Genomic DNA, 12,462 nt, shown 5'->3' with positions numbered 1-12,462 from the left:
AAGTGGTGCAGCAGAAGCAGGGGGGGGGGGTCCTACAATAAACCACACCAGCCTTTACAACACCTAAGGAAGCGTAAAATCTATAATGACGGGCCCATGAGTCATTATCATATCTGTTGGCAATATCAAAGGTCCTCCACTGGATTTTTGGTAGAGCTAAAGGGGACTAAGTAGAGAACTCCGAGAATCATTCCTTCATGAGGACCTGTAATGAAGAAAGTTATTCCATAAGAATACACCACAAAACATCAATAATATGACAAATGTTATCCTAAAAATAAGTCTTGACTCCGGAAATAACGACACACTATTCTTTCTTAATACTTTTGGTATTATTTCAGAAAATATGAATGGTCATATACAAATCATAAGAAAAACACTTTGTTCATAATATCACAGGCAAACATCACAGTTATCACAAACAGAGTAACTCAGAGATCATCAAATTCAGGTGAGAAAGAAGGGGGAGAGAAAAGAAAAACAAGGAACATCAAGATAATCACAGTTTAGTTACCTCTCGGCAAATTAGAGAAAACTAATGTACAGCTTGCAATTAGTCAAAAAAATCTATCTCCACGGCTGTAGGAGATTAGTGTTGCAGCACCATCAGCCGATGATGTTCAAAGTCTCTAGGGAAAGGTTCTTCGTAGTCAGGATTGCCAACCAGTATCAGGAATCAGCACAGCACAGCATACAGCATACCACGGATGCAGGACAGGTCACCAGAATGTGAACGAGCCGAAGATCATTTTCCCACCAACATCTTTAAACTGACTTCGCAACTTTGTTACACTAAGGGGCCGATTGTGATCTGGGTCGGAAGGGCACCGAACGCGATCCGGCCGGAAAAACTATGAGCCGTACGTGTGTTTTCCGCTCGACTCGTACAGCAGTACGAGCGAGCAAGTACGATGCGAGCTATGTGAAATTCATCTATCGAGTCGTTTCCGGGTCCGAACCGCTCTGTACGTCTCGGACGTAAGCTAACCGTGGCGTGCAATGGATGCAATTTACGACCAAGCCAGTACGATGCACGCGTCGGACAGCCTGTGCGAGCCGGAGTGTCCAGCTCGCAAAATGTCTGGGTGGTTGCCTTTGGGGGGTCTGCGTCGGACCCTCTGTCACCCGTAGCCCTACGACTCGGACACAGGGGGAGACCCAAGGGTCCCCCCAACACAGGCATGTACGGTGCGGATGGCACCAATGCGTACCCACTGTAGGGGTCGCCCTTGCGCAAGACGTACCCATTCAGTCAATGGGAGCCCATGTACGTGTCGTACGACCGGCTCCCAATGACTTCTATGGGAGTCCGACCAAACCGAGTCCGGCAGCATACGGCCGCATCGTACTCGCTCGGTCGGACTGCAGGACTCCGGCTCGGTCGGAAAACACTCCGGATCTGGCTCGGTCGGAGTGCTTTCCAACCCGGATCGGAGTGCTTTCCGACCCGGATCAGAATCGGCACCTAAGTTAGAAACTCTCCTAAACCCTACAAGTCCCTCTCATTGGTCAGAACTAGGGGGGGCAAACATCACCTAATGATGACTTTACAAATTTCACTAAACAGTCTTTGTCTAAAATTGTATAACTTCCTAGAGAGGAAGAAGAAAACTACAATTACATATTTGGTAACTACATAGCAACAGTTTCTTTCTAAATCCTCGCCTAGACTGGAAAGAGTTGTACTATTCTCCACTCTTTAAGGATGTAAATGTAATCCTTTACAAGGACATCAGGAAACGACATGAAGAAAACAAAGGAGCACGGAAGCACATCCTTTAACCATTACATCTGCTTAGGCCTACACATTTTAGCAAGGAAAGCAGAGAAGAAATAATTTCTACATTTCTAGGTCTACTCTACTTTCACGAAGAATAAAAGAGCTTTTTCGTGTTTGTGCTTGAATATTCCTGCAGTTCGGGAAACATAAGAACAGTAATAGTAGACACACAAATTAATTCATAACCCTATAAAGAAAACTTCCATTCTACATGTGTTATTCTAATTCTTAAAAATACGTGCAGCCTTGCACATTTTTCGGGCATACCTTCTAGGTCTTTACGTTTTAGTAATTTCAGTTTTCACACGTTGGTAATTATTAAAACACACACATGGGTTTATTTTCCCGAGCAGATTTTATTTGCAAAAATCATGCTCAATCACAAGCATGAAATTTGCCAGTTGTGGGGTACACGATGAACTCCATAACTTTGCTTTTTCATCCATTCACTGTCCCTATTCAAGTTAATTTCATCCTGCAGACTGTAAACAAGGCCGGACTGGCCATAGCGGACACCGGGCAATCCCCCGGTGCGCCCCACGGGTGGGGGGCCGGTTTTGGGCCCCTGGGGGCCGTTTTTGTTACAGGGCCGTTTTTGCAGCATAGCTGCAAAACTGGCCCCGTTACAAAATCGGCCGAAAACCGGCCCTGGCAAAGAGCTCGGCGGCACCCCGAAGCCTGGGGGGGCTGGCCGAGCACTTTGCCAGGGCCGGTTTTAGTTCCCAGTCCGGCCCTGACTGTAAACAACAAATTTCATTATGCACATTTTGAGTAAAATGAAACTCTATAAAGTGTCCTCAAAATGACTTATATAATTGGAAGCTTCTAATAGGACACTTACAAAAAGTTACTATAAATAATGTTTTGAAGTGTTGGCATCCCAGAAGAATGAGGCCGAGAAGGCCCTGTTTAAATATGAGTAGTTGACATGCTTGTTGAACTCCTATCTCAGAAGGCACTGTTTCACTCAATGAGGTGCCACCCTTCTCACTTCCTCCTCTTTCTGTTGGTATCAATGCATAGTCTTTTTTTTCCTGGAGGAGACTGTGATTAGCCGATCCTATTATTGACAGATGTACCTGAAATAGGGTTGCCACTTTTCATAGAGAAAATACTATCTACTCATGTTATGAGATCATTGATGGGTCAGGATCTGATATTTGAATAAGAATGTCTGTAAAATCCCCTTCAATTTTTTTTAACATGGCAATTCTGACTTGGTTTATTATTATCATTTAAGATTGGTTTACACAACTTTGAAGTACTTAAATGTGAAAATACTGGCTTTTATCAGGATTCCCAATGTTTCTAACAGGCCTTAACGTGAAAATACCATCCATCTCGGTAATGACCAGGTGGCAAACCCTAACCAGGTGGTAAAGACTGGATTCATTCCAGCTTAGAAGAATATTAATGGTATTCTACTGGGTGCCCCACCTTCCAATTGGTTATCACACAAACAGTTGCCTCCGACTGCTTTTGAGATGACCCCTAGACACACTCAGACCTGCAGATGCATGACTGCTCCTCCACCCGCAAGCCCATGGTCTTCTGGCTCCAGCACCGTCACTTGCACATTATTGCTTGAATTCATGCTCTTTGCCTGACTACTGACCAAGCACACAAAACCAGCTGCAGCCCCTGACCAAGAACACTTCACCTGCTCAGCCTTTTCCTTGACTATGTTGCCCCTGTCCTATCAGGATCTTGACCATGCCTGGACCCAGTACATGCTACCATCTCCAGGAGTAGGCATTGGACTGGTTTGCATCTACTCTGAGGGAGGAAGAAGACTATATTTATAAATGATTGCTGCAGCCTTATTTCAAAAGAAGCGCTTGTCCATCATTAGACCTGTTCACCCATAGCCCCAACGAAAACATGAGGGGAACTGTTAATGCCTTTATGAAGGAAAAGCAAAATGACCTACATTTCAACAGCACTCTCATACCCTTCACAAGCTAGCAATCACTCAACTATTGATGCAGCCCTCACATACTAGCAGCCTCGTTCTACCACAGCATTCAAACACCCATGAGACCGCAGTCGCGCCCTACCACAACCGCTCACACCCCCTACAGGCTAGTTCTCTATCCAGATCAAAAAGGCTTGGTAATAACTGCAAGCTAGCATGCTTGTTTTTTATATGATCTCCCAAGCATTTATCCATGCCAGTGAATTTCGGCAGATCATGTTCGCATTATCGCTGCTATGAAAAAATGGCTCTGAAACAGTCTGTAAAACGGGCATCATCATAATTTCCACTGCTGCACATCCAACACATATTATATTATATTTATAAATACGTGCGCGTTAAAGTTGCAGGGAGGATTTTGGAACGGGATGGTTGAGACTTTTGTTCAGTGGTATCTGATGCAAAGAGGTCCATCCAAAAATCAAAATCGTTGAAAACCTGTCCCCTCTTCTGTGCAAGCCACCTCAACATGAAGAAGGCATTGAGGCAGAATAAATGATTAGAGCAAAAATAAATCGCTGGGAGAAAGACAAAAAAGCATTTTTGGGGAAGAAAAAAGCCTTTGGCAAAATAAGTAAGGGAATGCAGTGTATAAAACAATGGTATGTTGGACCGAACAATAGAGAGCGAGGTGTAAAATCCAGAAATGTTTAACATATTAATGTCACTCATTTTCTGGGGGAGGCTTGGCGTGTGCTTATTTTCTCTAAATTAAACTAATTGTGTGCATCTTTCGGGCAGATGATCTGTTTCTTTTCATAGCTCGACACAGTGTGGTTGTCAGATGAATACGGTGCATTGTAGGTACACAGTGACCTTATGAACACACTTCTACTTGCTCCTCGCTTTTTACACTACAGGCAGGAAGTGACTTACAACTGTTAGTGACCATCGCATGTAGGAACTCTGAGGTTGATCTTGAGTTTTAGAGGGTTCTACAATGTTCACAAGATTGCACAGCATTTCTTCCAGTACCAAATCAGTCAATTGATACCTCTTTGTACATCTTTGAGTCTCTGTGAAATTAACTCAGTCTGTGATCATTTGTTTGTATATAATCATTCCTAGGCCAGTATATCTCAATGTGAGTTCAATCCAACAGGTCCTAGGATTGGTCGCTGAAGCCTCCTACTTCCATTTATTGAGTGGCATAAAATGCAGCTCCAAAACTAAAGAAAAGATTAAATCCTCTACGTCTTCTTTACAAGTATATTTTTGTAGGATGTAGCAGGCAAAAAGTAATTTCCATAATCTGTGCTTCCTTCTTTGGGCAGCAGTCCGTCGGCCAGGGATATTGCAACACTGACATTTAGAAACGCAGATATGTGCATAGGACATCTTCATTCCAAATTGAAAAATGGGTGTGTCCACGTTCACAGAGAAAATATGGCTTTATATGACTCATACAGATATTTATGCATTTTGTGTACATGGTACAATTAGAAATAATAGTCTAGTGCAAATATGAAATGTAGCCTTCTGGTTTTGCGGCAGATGGTACACGCAGGGGATCTGGTTTCCAAACCCAGATTCTCCAATTAACAACAACTGTGAGTCTGGGCAAAACCCTTTTTACCTAGGATTCAGTGAGTTCACAGTATGTACTAAAGAAAACTAATCGTTCCTACTACACAATAAGTCAATCGAGACGCTGTCAAATTGGCATGTTTGCAACATAATGACTTTGTAACAATTACTGGGATCGTTAGATCTTTGTAAAGATGAATTAAAATTACTGCACTGGTTAGACCTTTCGTATATAAGTGACTTGGAGGCTTTTGTGTGTTAGAATGGTAATCAGTTGTATGTTTTTTCTCCCTCAAGGACAAGGCTCCTTGGATGCGCTACGTCAGCGTAGCCTGTGTCATTGGAATAATTGCAGGCTTTTGCATTGGACCAGGTAACCATTCCATTTCGTTCATTTTTTGCTATCCTCTTCGTAGCATTCAATACTGAATTTAAAATGGTGGAGAGACACAGCCCATCCTGATAGAAGAGATGATTACTGACTGCATTGAGGGCCCCGCTCTTAAAACGTTCTTAAAAGCGCACCCTAAGGTTGAGGCCTATGAATGGGTGCAGATTTTAGATTTATCCTTGATGGCAATTATTGTCCAACCGTTTCCTGCTAGGTGCTGTACCTGGAAAAACGTTGTGAATTCTAATTAACTTACAACCATGATAGCATTTAATCAGAAATCCTATAAATCATTATCCACACACCTTTTTGTGCCACAGGTAAGGTAAGAACACTGAATGCAAGTATGGTCTTGTGGAGAGGAGTTTGGAATTAGGATGCCTCCTATAATTCAGCAAGAATGGGAATATCATTTGATTTTTTTTTTTATGTGCCATCTTCTTCAGTAAATATATACTGGGAATATTATTTATTTTCTTCACCTTCTCTTAGCTGCCAAGGTCTGGGTGTGAACAGTTCTCTGTGTGACTGATTCTGCTCCCCCCACAATTGGCGGCTCTTGACACCACTGCCAGCAATTCCCTAATAGATTGTATGTTTAATATACTTACATGGTAGAATACAAAACTTTGCTTCTTCCTAGCTTTCCTTTCTAGATCCTAGCCAAGAGGTCATGATGGGGGTGGGGGTGGGGGGGGGGGGGGGGGGCGGGTGATCTGCTGACCTCTAATGATACCCTAGCCTGCAGGGTTTCCAAGGATCATCCATCTTACAACAAACTCAAGATAGGTACTAGCTTTATTTGAAATCTTAAACCAAGAAAACAAATGTATAATGGCTCCCATTAGATAAACCTCCATATTCAGATGCTCTTTTGGTTAGCTCCTCCCGCCAATGTATATTAGTGGCCGCGGTCCTGACTTCATATAATCAATCTGCCCCCGCTTCGACCATCTTCTCACCACAGTTTGAAAGGTAACTTTCCTTTTATTTAATAAAATGATTGCTTTTAATTATTCCATCAAATAAAACATCAAACACACTTGTTAGTTTATTTTGTTATTATACAGAGTTTTGTATAGCGCTGTCATATCAGCTTGGTCATCAGAGCACTGACAAAAAGCGATGTTGAGAGTTAGTGTGATCTAATCTTCATATCTTTACCATTTGGATACTGCCCATTGCATTATATATTCATTTAGTCAAGTGCATGTTCTCTTCATTATAAATGCATAGTAGACGGTATGGGTTAATGATTTTCATCTGAGCATGTTAATACTGCTTGTAAGAATATATTGTTTAATGTTTGTATTAGTATAATTTAATATCTTGAGTTTTTCAGGTTTTTGTTTCTAACCGTAAATAAGGAAAATAAGTACGTGAAAGCATTGGGGCACCTATATTGATAGTTTAAATAACGTTCAACGAAGTCCACAAAGTCAACTAGATATATAAAAAGTCCGAAATCCAGCAGAGATTATAGTTGAAAGTCAGATGATCAAGTTTAGTTTTCAAGGGTGTTCCAAATTTATATTTCAATGTTCAAAGAATGCTGGATTGTGATCAGAGCCACTTTGTATCGCTGTTGCTGATTTGAAAAAAAATAAAATCTGATCTTGCGATATTCCTACTTCACAATCCCAGAAAATACGAGACCATGTTGATGGTTGGACAGGATCAGTTGACAGTTGTTCACTTGGGGTCTTGATGGTATGTTTGTACTTCTTGCACCCTTAGGCAGTCGGGCGATTGTTCCAGGAACTAAGAGGGGGTCGGTGGTTGGAATGCATATTTGAATAGATTTGGTTTCAGCTTACTCTTGAACAAAGTTAGTTTTGGGCAACTCCTGGGATGTGAAGGCAGTGAGTTCCAGAGATGGGTGCCCAACACGTCTGCTGTGCTTCTTGAATTTTTATCTTATGTATGCAATAAGGTTTGCCTCAATAGATCTTGGGACATGGCTCACTGAGGGAAAACACCTCTAAGTTTTTGCAAGCAAAGTGTGCACTGAAAGCAGTAGAAAGCAGTTTCAATGTTGCTCCCTATGCAACTGGGAGCCAGTGAAGTTCTTTGTAAGCCTGGAATTGTGGCCTGATTTCGTATTTGTAGTAGACTCTGTAATTGTGTCATTTCTTCATTCAGACCTTCAGTAGAGATGGTATTACAATAATCGATTCACAATAGCTCCCAAGCACTGTGATATAGTCGTTGTAGTAGTGGAAGAAGTTTTCCATGTATCATGAAGTAGAAGTTAGTATTTGTGACAGAAATTGGCATGTTTACATCTCTGATGGTGTTCTAGAGTTCATCTTTGGACTTCCGATGATTTTATGCCATGCTTTAGTCTCCTGAAGGACCATGATTGGATCAGTTGGGAATAAGCCCGCCACAGGTTCTTAGGTGGCATTAGTGAGCCAACGTTTGAAGGTAACCTAGACCTTTGCCCGAGTATACTTTGTGTAATGCAATATCCAGAGCATTTCACATTTTGTTCTGGATTCTACTGGGAGCCAGTAGAGTGCTCTCAAGGCTAGCTTAACATGGTTATGTATTTGTGAGCCTCTAATTCCGAAGAAACTGTCCGCTTAGGCAAAACGCAGTCGCCTGTCATCAGACATTGGAAGGACTTTGTGTGTCCTCTTAAGCATCCTACACCAGCGGCTACTCAAGAAAATTTGATTGTGTTTTCAGACAGTCTACAGATAGCTTGTCTGGGTATTCTGCAACCTACATTCCGCCAATCACATTCATTCTAGCCTCATGTCCCTTGAATATCTACAACACTGACCCAGTCTCTGCAAAACTAGATCTGTAATTCTATTTCCTCTGTACTCCCTGCTTCTGGTCCCCTAACTGTCAAGTTATCTTCCAGGACTGAGATAGCGTTCATAGAGGTTATAAATGTTGGACTGCAGGTACTCATCTGTCTTGACTTCTCTGCAGCCACTGATGCTATTAATGACTTTGGGATTGATTACAACAGTTAATCGTTGCCAAAGAAGTTACACCTGGCATGATGCCGTTAAATCTTCTTTTCTCTAGATGGATGCTGAACATTAAGCTTAGTTCCTTTCTGTTTAGTCTATGGACATTGAAGCATTGGTGTCACAAGGCTCCCTTTAATCCCCAAAACATTGTTTTAATGCTTATGTGGCCATTCCATATTCACTACTTCTAAATGTTTACTTCTTTGGCATTCAAATGCACTCCTACAATTATGGTCAATCTCCATTAATAAGAAATATGTGTGTCCCCTTGTTGCATATTTGATTAAAATGCATTCTATTGTGTTATATTTGAACACTTTTCAAACCAAATTCTTCCACTTTGGCCTAAAAGGTGTTTGGTTTTTAAAGGCCCTCCTTCTCCATTTCCAGACAATCTCAGACTTCTAAGGCAGTAAAAATATGAGTGCCTTGTCACATCCCTTATACTCTAAGAATGGTCAGTGTAGAAAAACTACTTCTTTCAGAGTTTTAAGCTAAGGCAAAAACATCCACTTTTCTCATCCACTAGCAAGGCATTGATTGTAGGCACTGACTTCTTTCCATTAATATATTTCAATTGTGATAAAATGCTTTGTAGGTGGATTACGATAAATCTCCTATTGTAGTGGCAAAGAACTAGCGGTGCAGCTGTGCTTTCAACTATGAATGTGGGAAACAATGGTTATAATTGCCTACAAAATTCAGTATTTTTGGGGAATAATTGACTACTCTATTAATGAAGAAAATTGAACTGTTTGAAATATTTTTCAATTTATTGTTATTTATTTAGTGATTTATAAAGCGCACAGCTACCCAACAGGATTTTCCAGCGCTAATTAACTACCCCACAGTCCATGCAATGCTCTCGGTTTTAAAAGTCATGTGTTTCAGGCTCAATGTCTTTGTGTCCAACATGGAAACCATCAGAGGTGATGTCTTAGTGAAGTTCACACACCCATGGATATTTCTTGGTAGCCCAGGCCCAATTTGCATATCATTGGTACCACCTGGATGCCTGTTTGCCCTATGCTAAACCTGAACATGACTTAGCAGACCCAACGCCTCTGGCAGCTTTGTTGCCTGAGGGTCTCAAATTGGACCCTTCTGACATCCAGACTTTATCTACAGTATGCTGGGCTTGGCGGAAGCTTGCTGTTGTCTTGGGGTGTGACTTTTATTCTCTCGAACTTCCCATTTCGTGCAACTCATGGCTGCCTCTGACACTAGAAAAACCTGTACATTAACAAAACATACTCTTCATACGATGGGTGATAAATTTCTTTACTCTTTCGGACCTGGGTTCGCTGATGCTCCATACATGAATCAGTTCGTATTCTGACGACTATATGATACACTAGGCTCCTGCATCCACTCGTATCATCTTGCCCCAATTATTTTTCTCTCCTTAAACAGTTAATTACAGACTCGGAGGGTACCCATAGGGTAACCAAGCTCTACCATGCCTACATGGTTCTTAGAAACGTGCCCATGATGGCAGGGTGTTGCAGCAGCGGGAGATGGATCTAGAACAGCCAATTGCTGACGGAGACTGGTTTACTGTTGTGAGCAGACTTCTTATTCAACTCCTGCTGGCTTAGCTAAACTCGACTCTTCAAGCTCATCCCCATGTCCTAACTGTAGATTCCCTATGACAGACTTGCTGCACCTGACCTGGACCTGTCCACCTATTGCTAATTTCTGGACTGATGTATTCAACATCCTCTCCCGCATGATTGTTTATTCTGGAGTCCTTTCCCCTACTGGCACTTCTAGATAGTGAGGCAGCAGTCCCTAAGAACTTCCACAGATTTACTGCCATTGCTTTGTCTATGATGGATGGTGTTGAGTAACTGGTCTTCTTGGACCGGTCATTTGACTTCAACACCATCAAATATGCCCTCTTCTTCGTACTTCTAAAATTAGAAGGCTTCAGAGGGATCTTAATAGAATAGTGTAAATTGTTTCTGGCCAATAGGACCCGAGGGGTGATGTAACCTCCACTGTAGTTCTAACCCAAACTAGAGTGTCTCCCAGAGATCCATCCCATTTCCCCTCTAGTTAACATCTGCGTGGAGCATTTGGTTTGTGCTAGGTTTTAGAAGTCTGTGGACGATCCTCAACTGGATTCACCCAGTTGAAGGGGCTGCTGCCTTGTTGAGTGGAGCCTTCAAAAGCACATTTCCTCTAATTAGTGTACCCTTGTCAAAGCCAGTTCAGCTTGCTTGTGACTCTAGCATGCAGAGCTATTGGCTTTGCCAATGCTTGGTTAGTTTTGCCTTTTTTTTTTTTTTGCAGAACACATGTAAAGAAGATGGCTTCCCCTGTGTGGGCAGAGAATGGGAAGCAAAAGCACTATCAACAGTAGTGTGGCTAAGACTAGCCAGAGGAAGAGAAAGAAGTTTCACTTACACTGCATAGATCTCAGAGAGCCAATCTCCTGTGGGCTGATCTAAGATGTGAGTGACCATGTCTCAAGCCAATGACTGAAAAAGAAAGAACACAAATAGCCAGTGGTTTGAATTGGGCTTACCCAAAGTCCACTCTTAGTATCTATTAAAAGTATAAAATACAATAGACTTGACGAAAGACAGCAAAAGTGGTCTGTAACTGAGAACTAAAAACCCATTTGGCTCAAGTTATTGTCCATAAACGAAATCACACGAACTCCTGCTTTTTCTTACTGATAGATAAACAAAGTAAAGCATGGCTCATCCTTTTGCATCCTCTCTTCAGGGACTTCTGGTGGTTCCTGCTTGTTTTTAATAATTAATAGGTTTAGGGGCTCTCCCCATGGCAGTTGCTAAAAGTTGGCAGTTTTCTGTTCAATTGAGGTTAGAAAATGTCTTGAAGCCTTACCAGCAGAACCTCAAAGCTTGACTGTCCCATCTTTATGCAGTCCAGGTACTAGTTTGTGCCCTTCTCTCAAAGTACCAGAAAGCTACGGCATTAGTTTGTGTTCTATTAATACCCAAACACACATACTGCATTCGGGCTGAAAACCCCATCGAGTTTGCACTGGTCTATTTAATATACATTCCTATGATAATTGCTAAGCATATTTTCTCCCATGACTATTGACTTCTCATTTGGTCAACTAGGCAGAAATGAATCATTTTCAGTTGTCCACCAGTGATGAGTGACATGTTGCGGTCTAGGGCACCGAGAACATGGGCACATTCCCAAAATTGCCTTCAAAAGCCCCCTAACACTCATGTTACCATCTGTTGTCTGCAGCGCTTGTTGCTAGCATCAAATGTGCCTTACTTGTAGGAAAGATGCCAAGGACGTGGCTTTACCCACTCACTCTCTTCCTAATAAAGCGTCTCGTCTTTCGTCCAAACCTTTGCCTAACCACTGTGCATAACATATGTTTCCATTACCCAGTTTAATGGTACTCTGTTTACTGTCCTTCGTAATGATGCGTCCTTTGTAAGGATGGAGTGCGGAGTCTACCTTGTTCGGATTGAACCTCATGACTTGTTGATCACTTTTTCCCAGCAGCCAACGCTTCAGCCCATCGCACTATCCCATTCTTGTTGAGGCCTGCATGGTCGAGTATCACTTTCTACCATATGGAATCACTGACTGTTCTACATGATTCTTTCATTAGCAGCTGATGGAGCAGAACAAATAAACTAAAGAAAAGCATTGTGAACAGTCCAGCTATCCTTCTACACTAGTTTTGCCCTGGTAGTGAAATTCTGTAATTTTTGATTAAATTAGTTTTAACTGAACAGAACTGAGGAAAGGTACTATGGTCTCACTGTAATAAATACATCCGTGGAAAGTAGAGCAATATAAT

At 41.9% G+C, this 12,462-nt stretch overlaps 1 protein-coding gene across 2 annotated transcripts in view; it reads left to right on the top strand.

Moving 5' to 3' along the window:
- LOC146867631 (solute carrier family 2, facilitated glucose transporter member 9-like) overlaps positions 1-12,462 on the top strand; it is a 348,731-nt gene that overhangs the window by 323,873 nt on the left and 12,396 nt on the right. For both annotated transcript variants that reach the window (XM_085606472.1, XM_085606473.1), the window contains exon 10: positions 5,580-5,655. In XM_085606472.1, the coding sequence (XP_085462598.1) occupies positions 5,580-5,655 (76 nt within the window). The remainder of the gene's footprint in view (positions 1-5,579; positions 5,656-12,462) is intronic.

The sequence above is a fragment of the Triturus cristatus genome, chromosome 1_2, assembly GCF_964204655.1.
Source record: "Triturus cristatus chromosome 1_2, aTriCri1.1, whole genome shotgun sequence".
NCBI classification, from domain to species: domain Eukaryota; kingdom Metazoa; phylum Chordata; class Amphibia; order Caudata; family Salamandridae; genus Triturus; species Triturus cristatus.
This window is presented reverse-complemented; position numbering and strand designations above follow the sequence as displayed.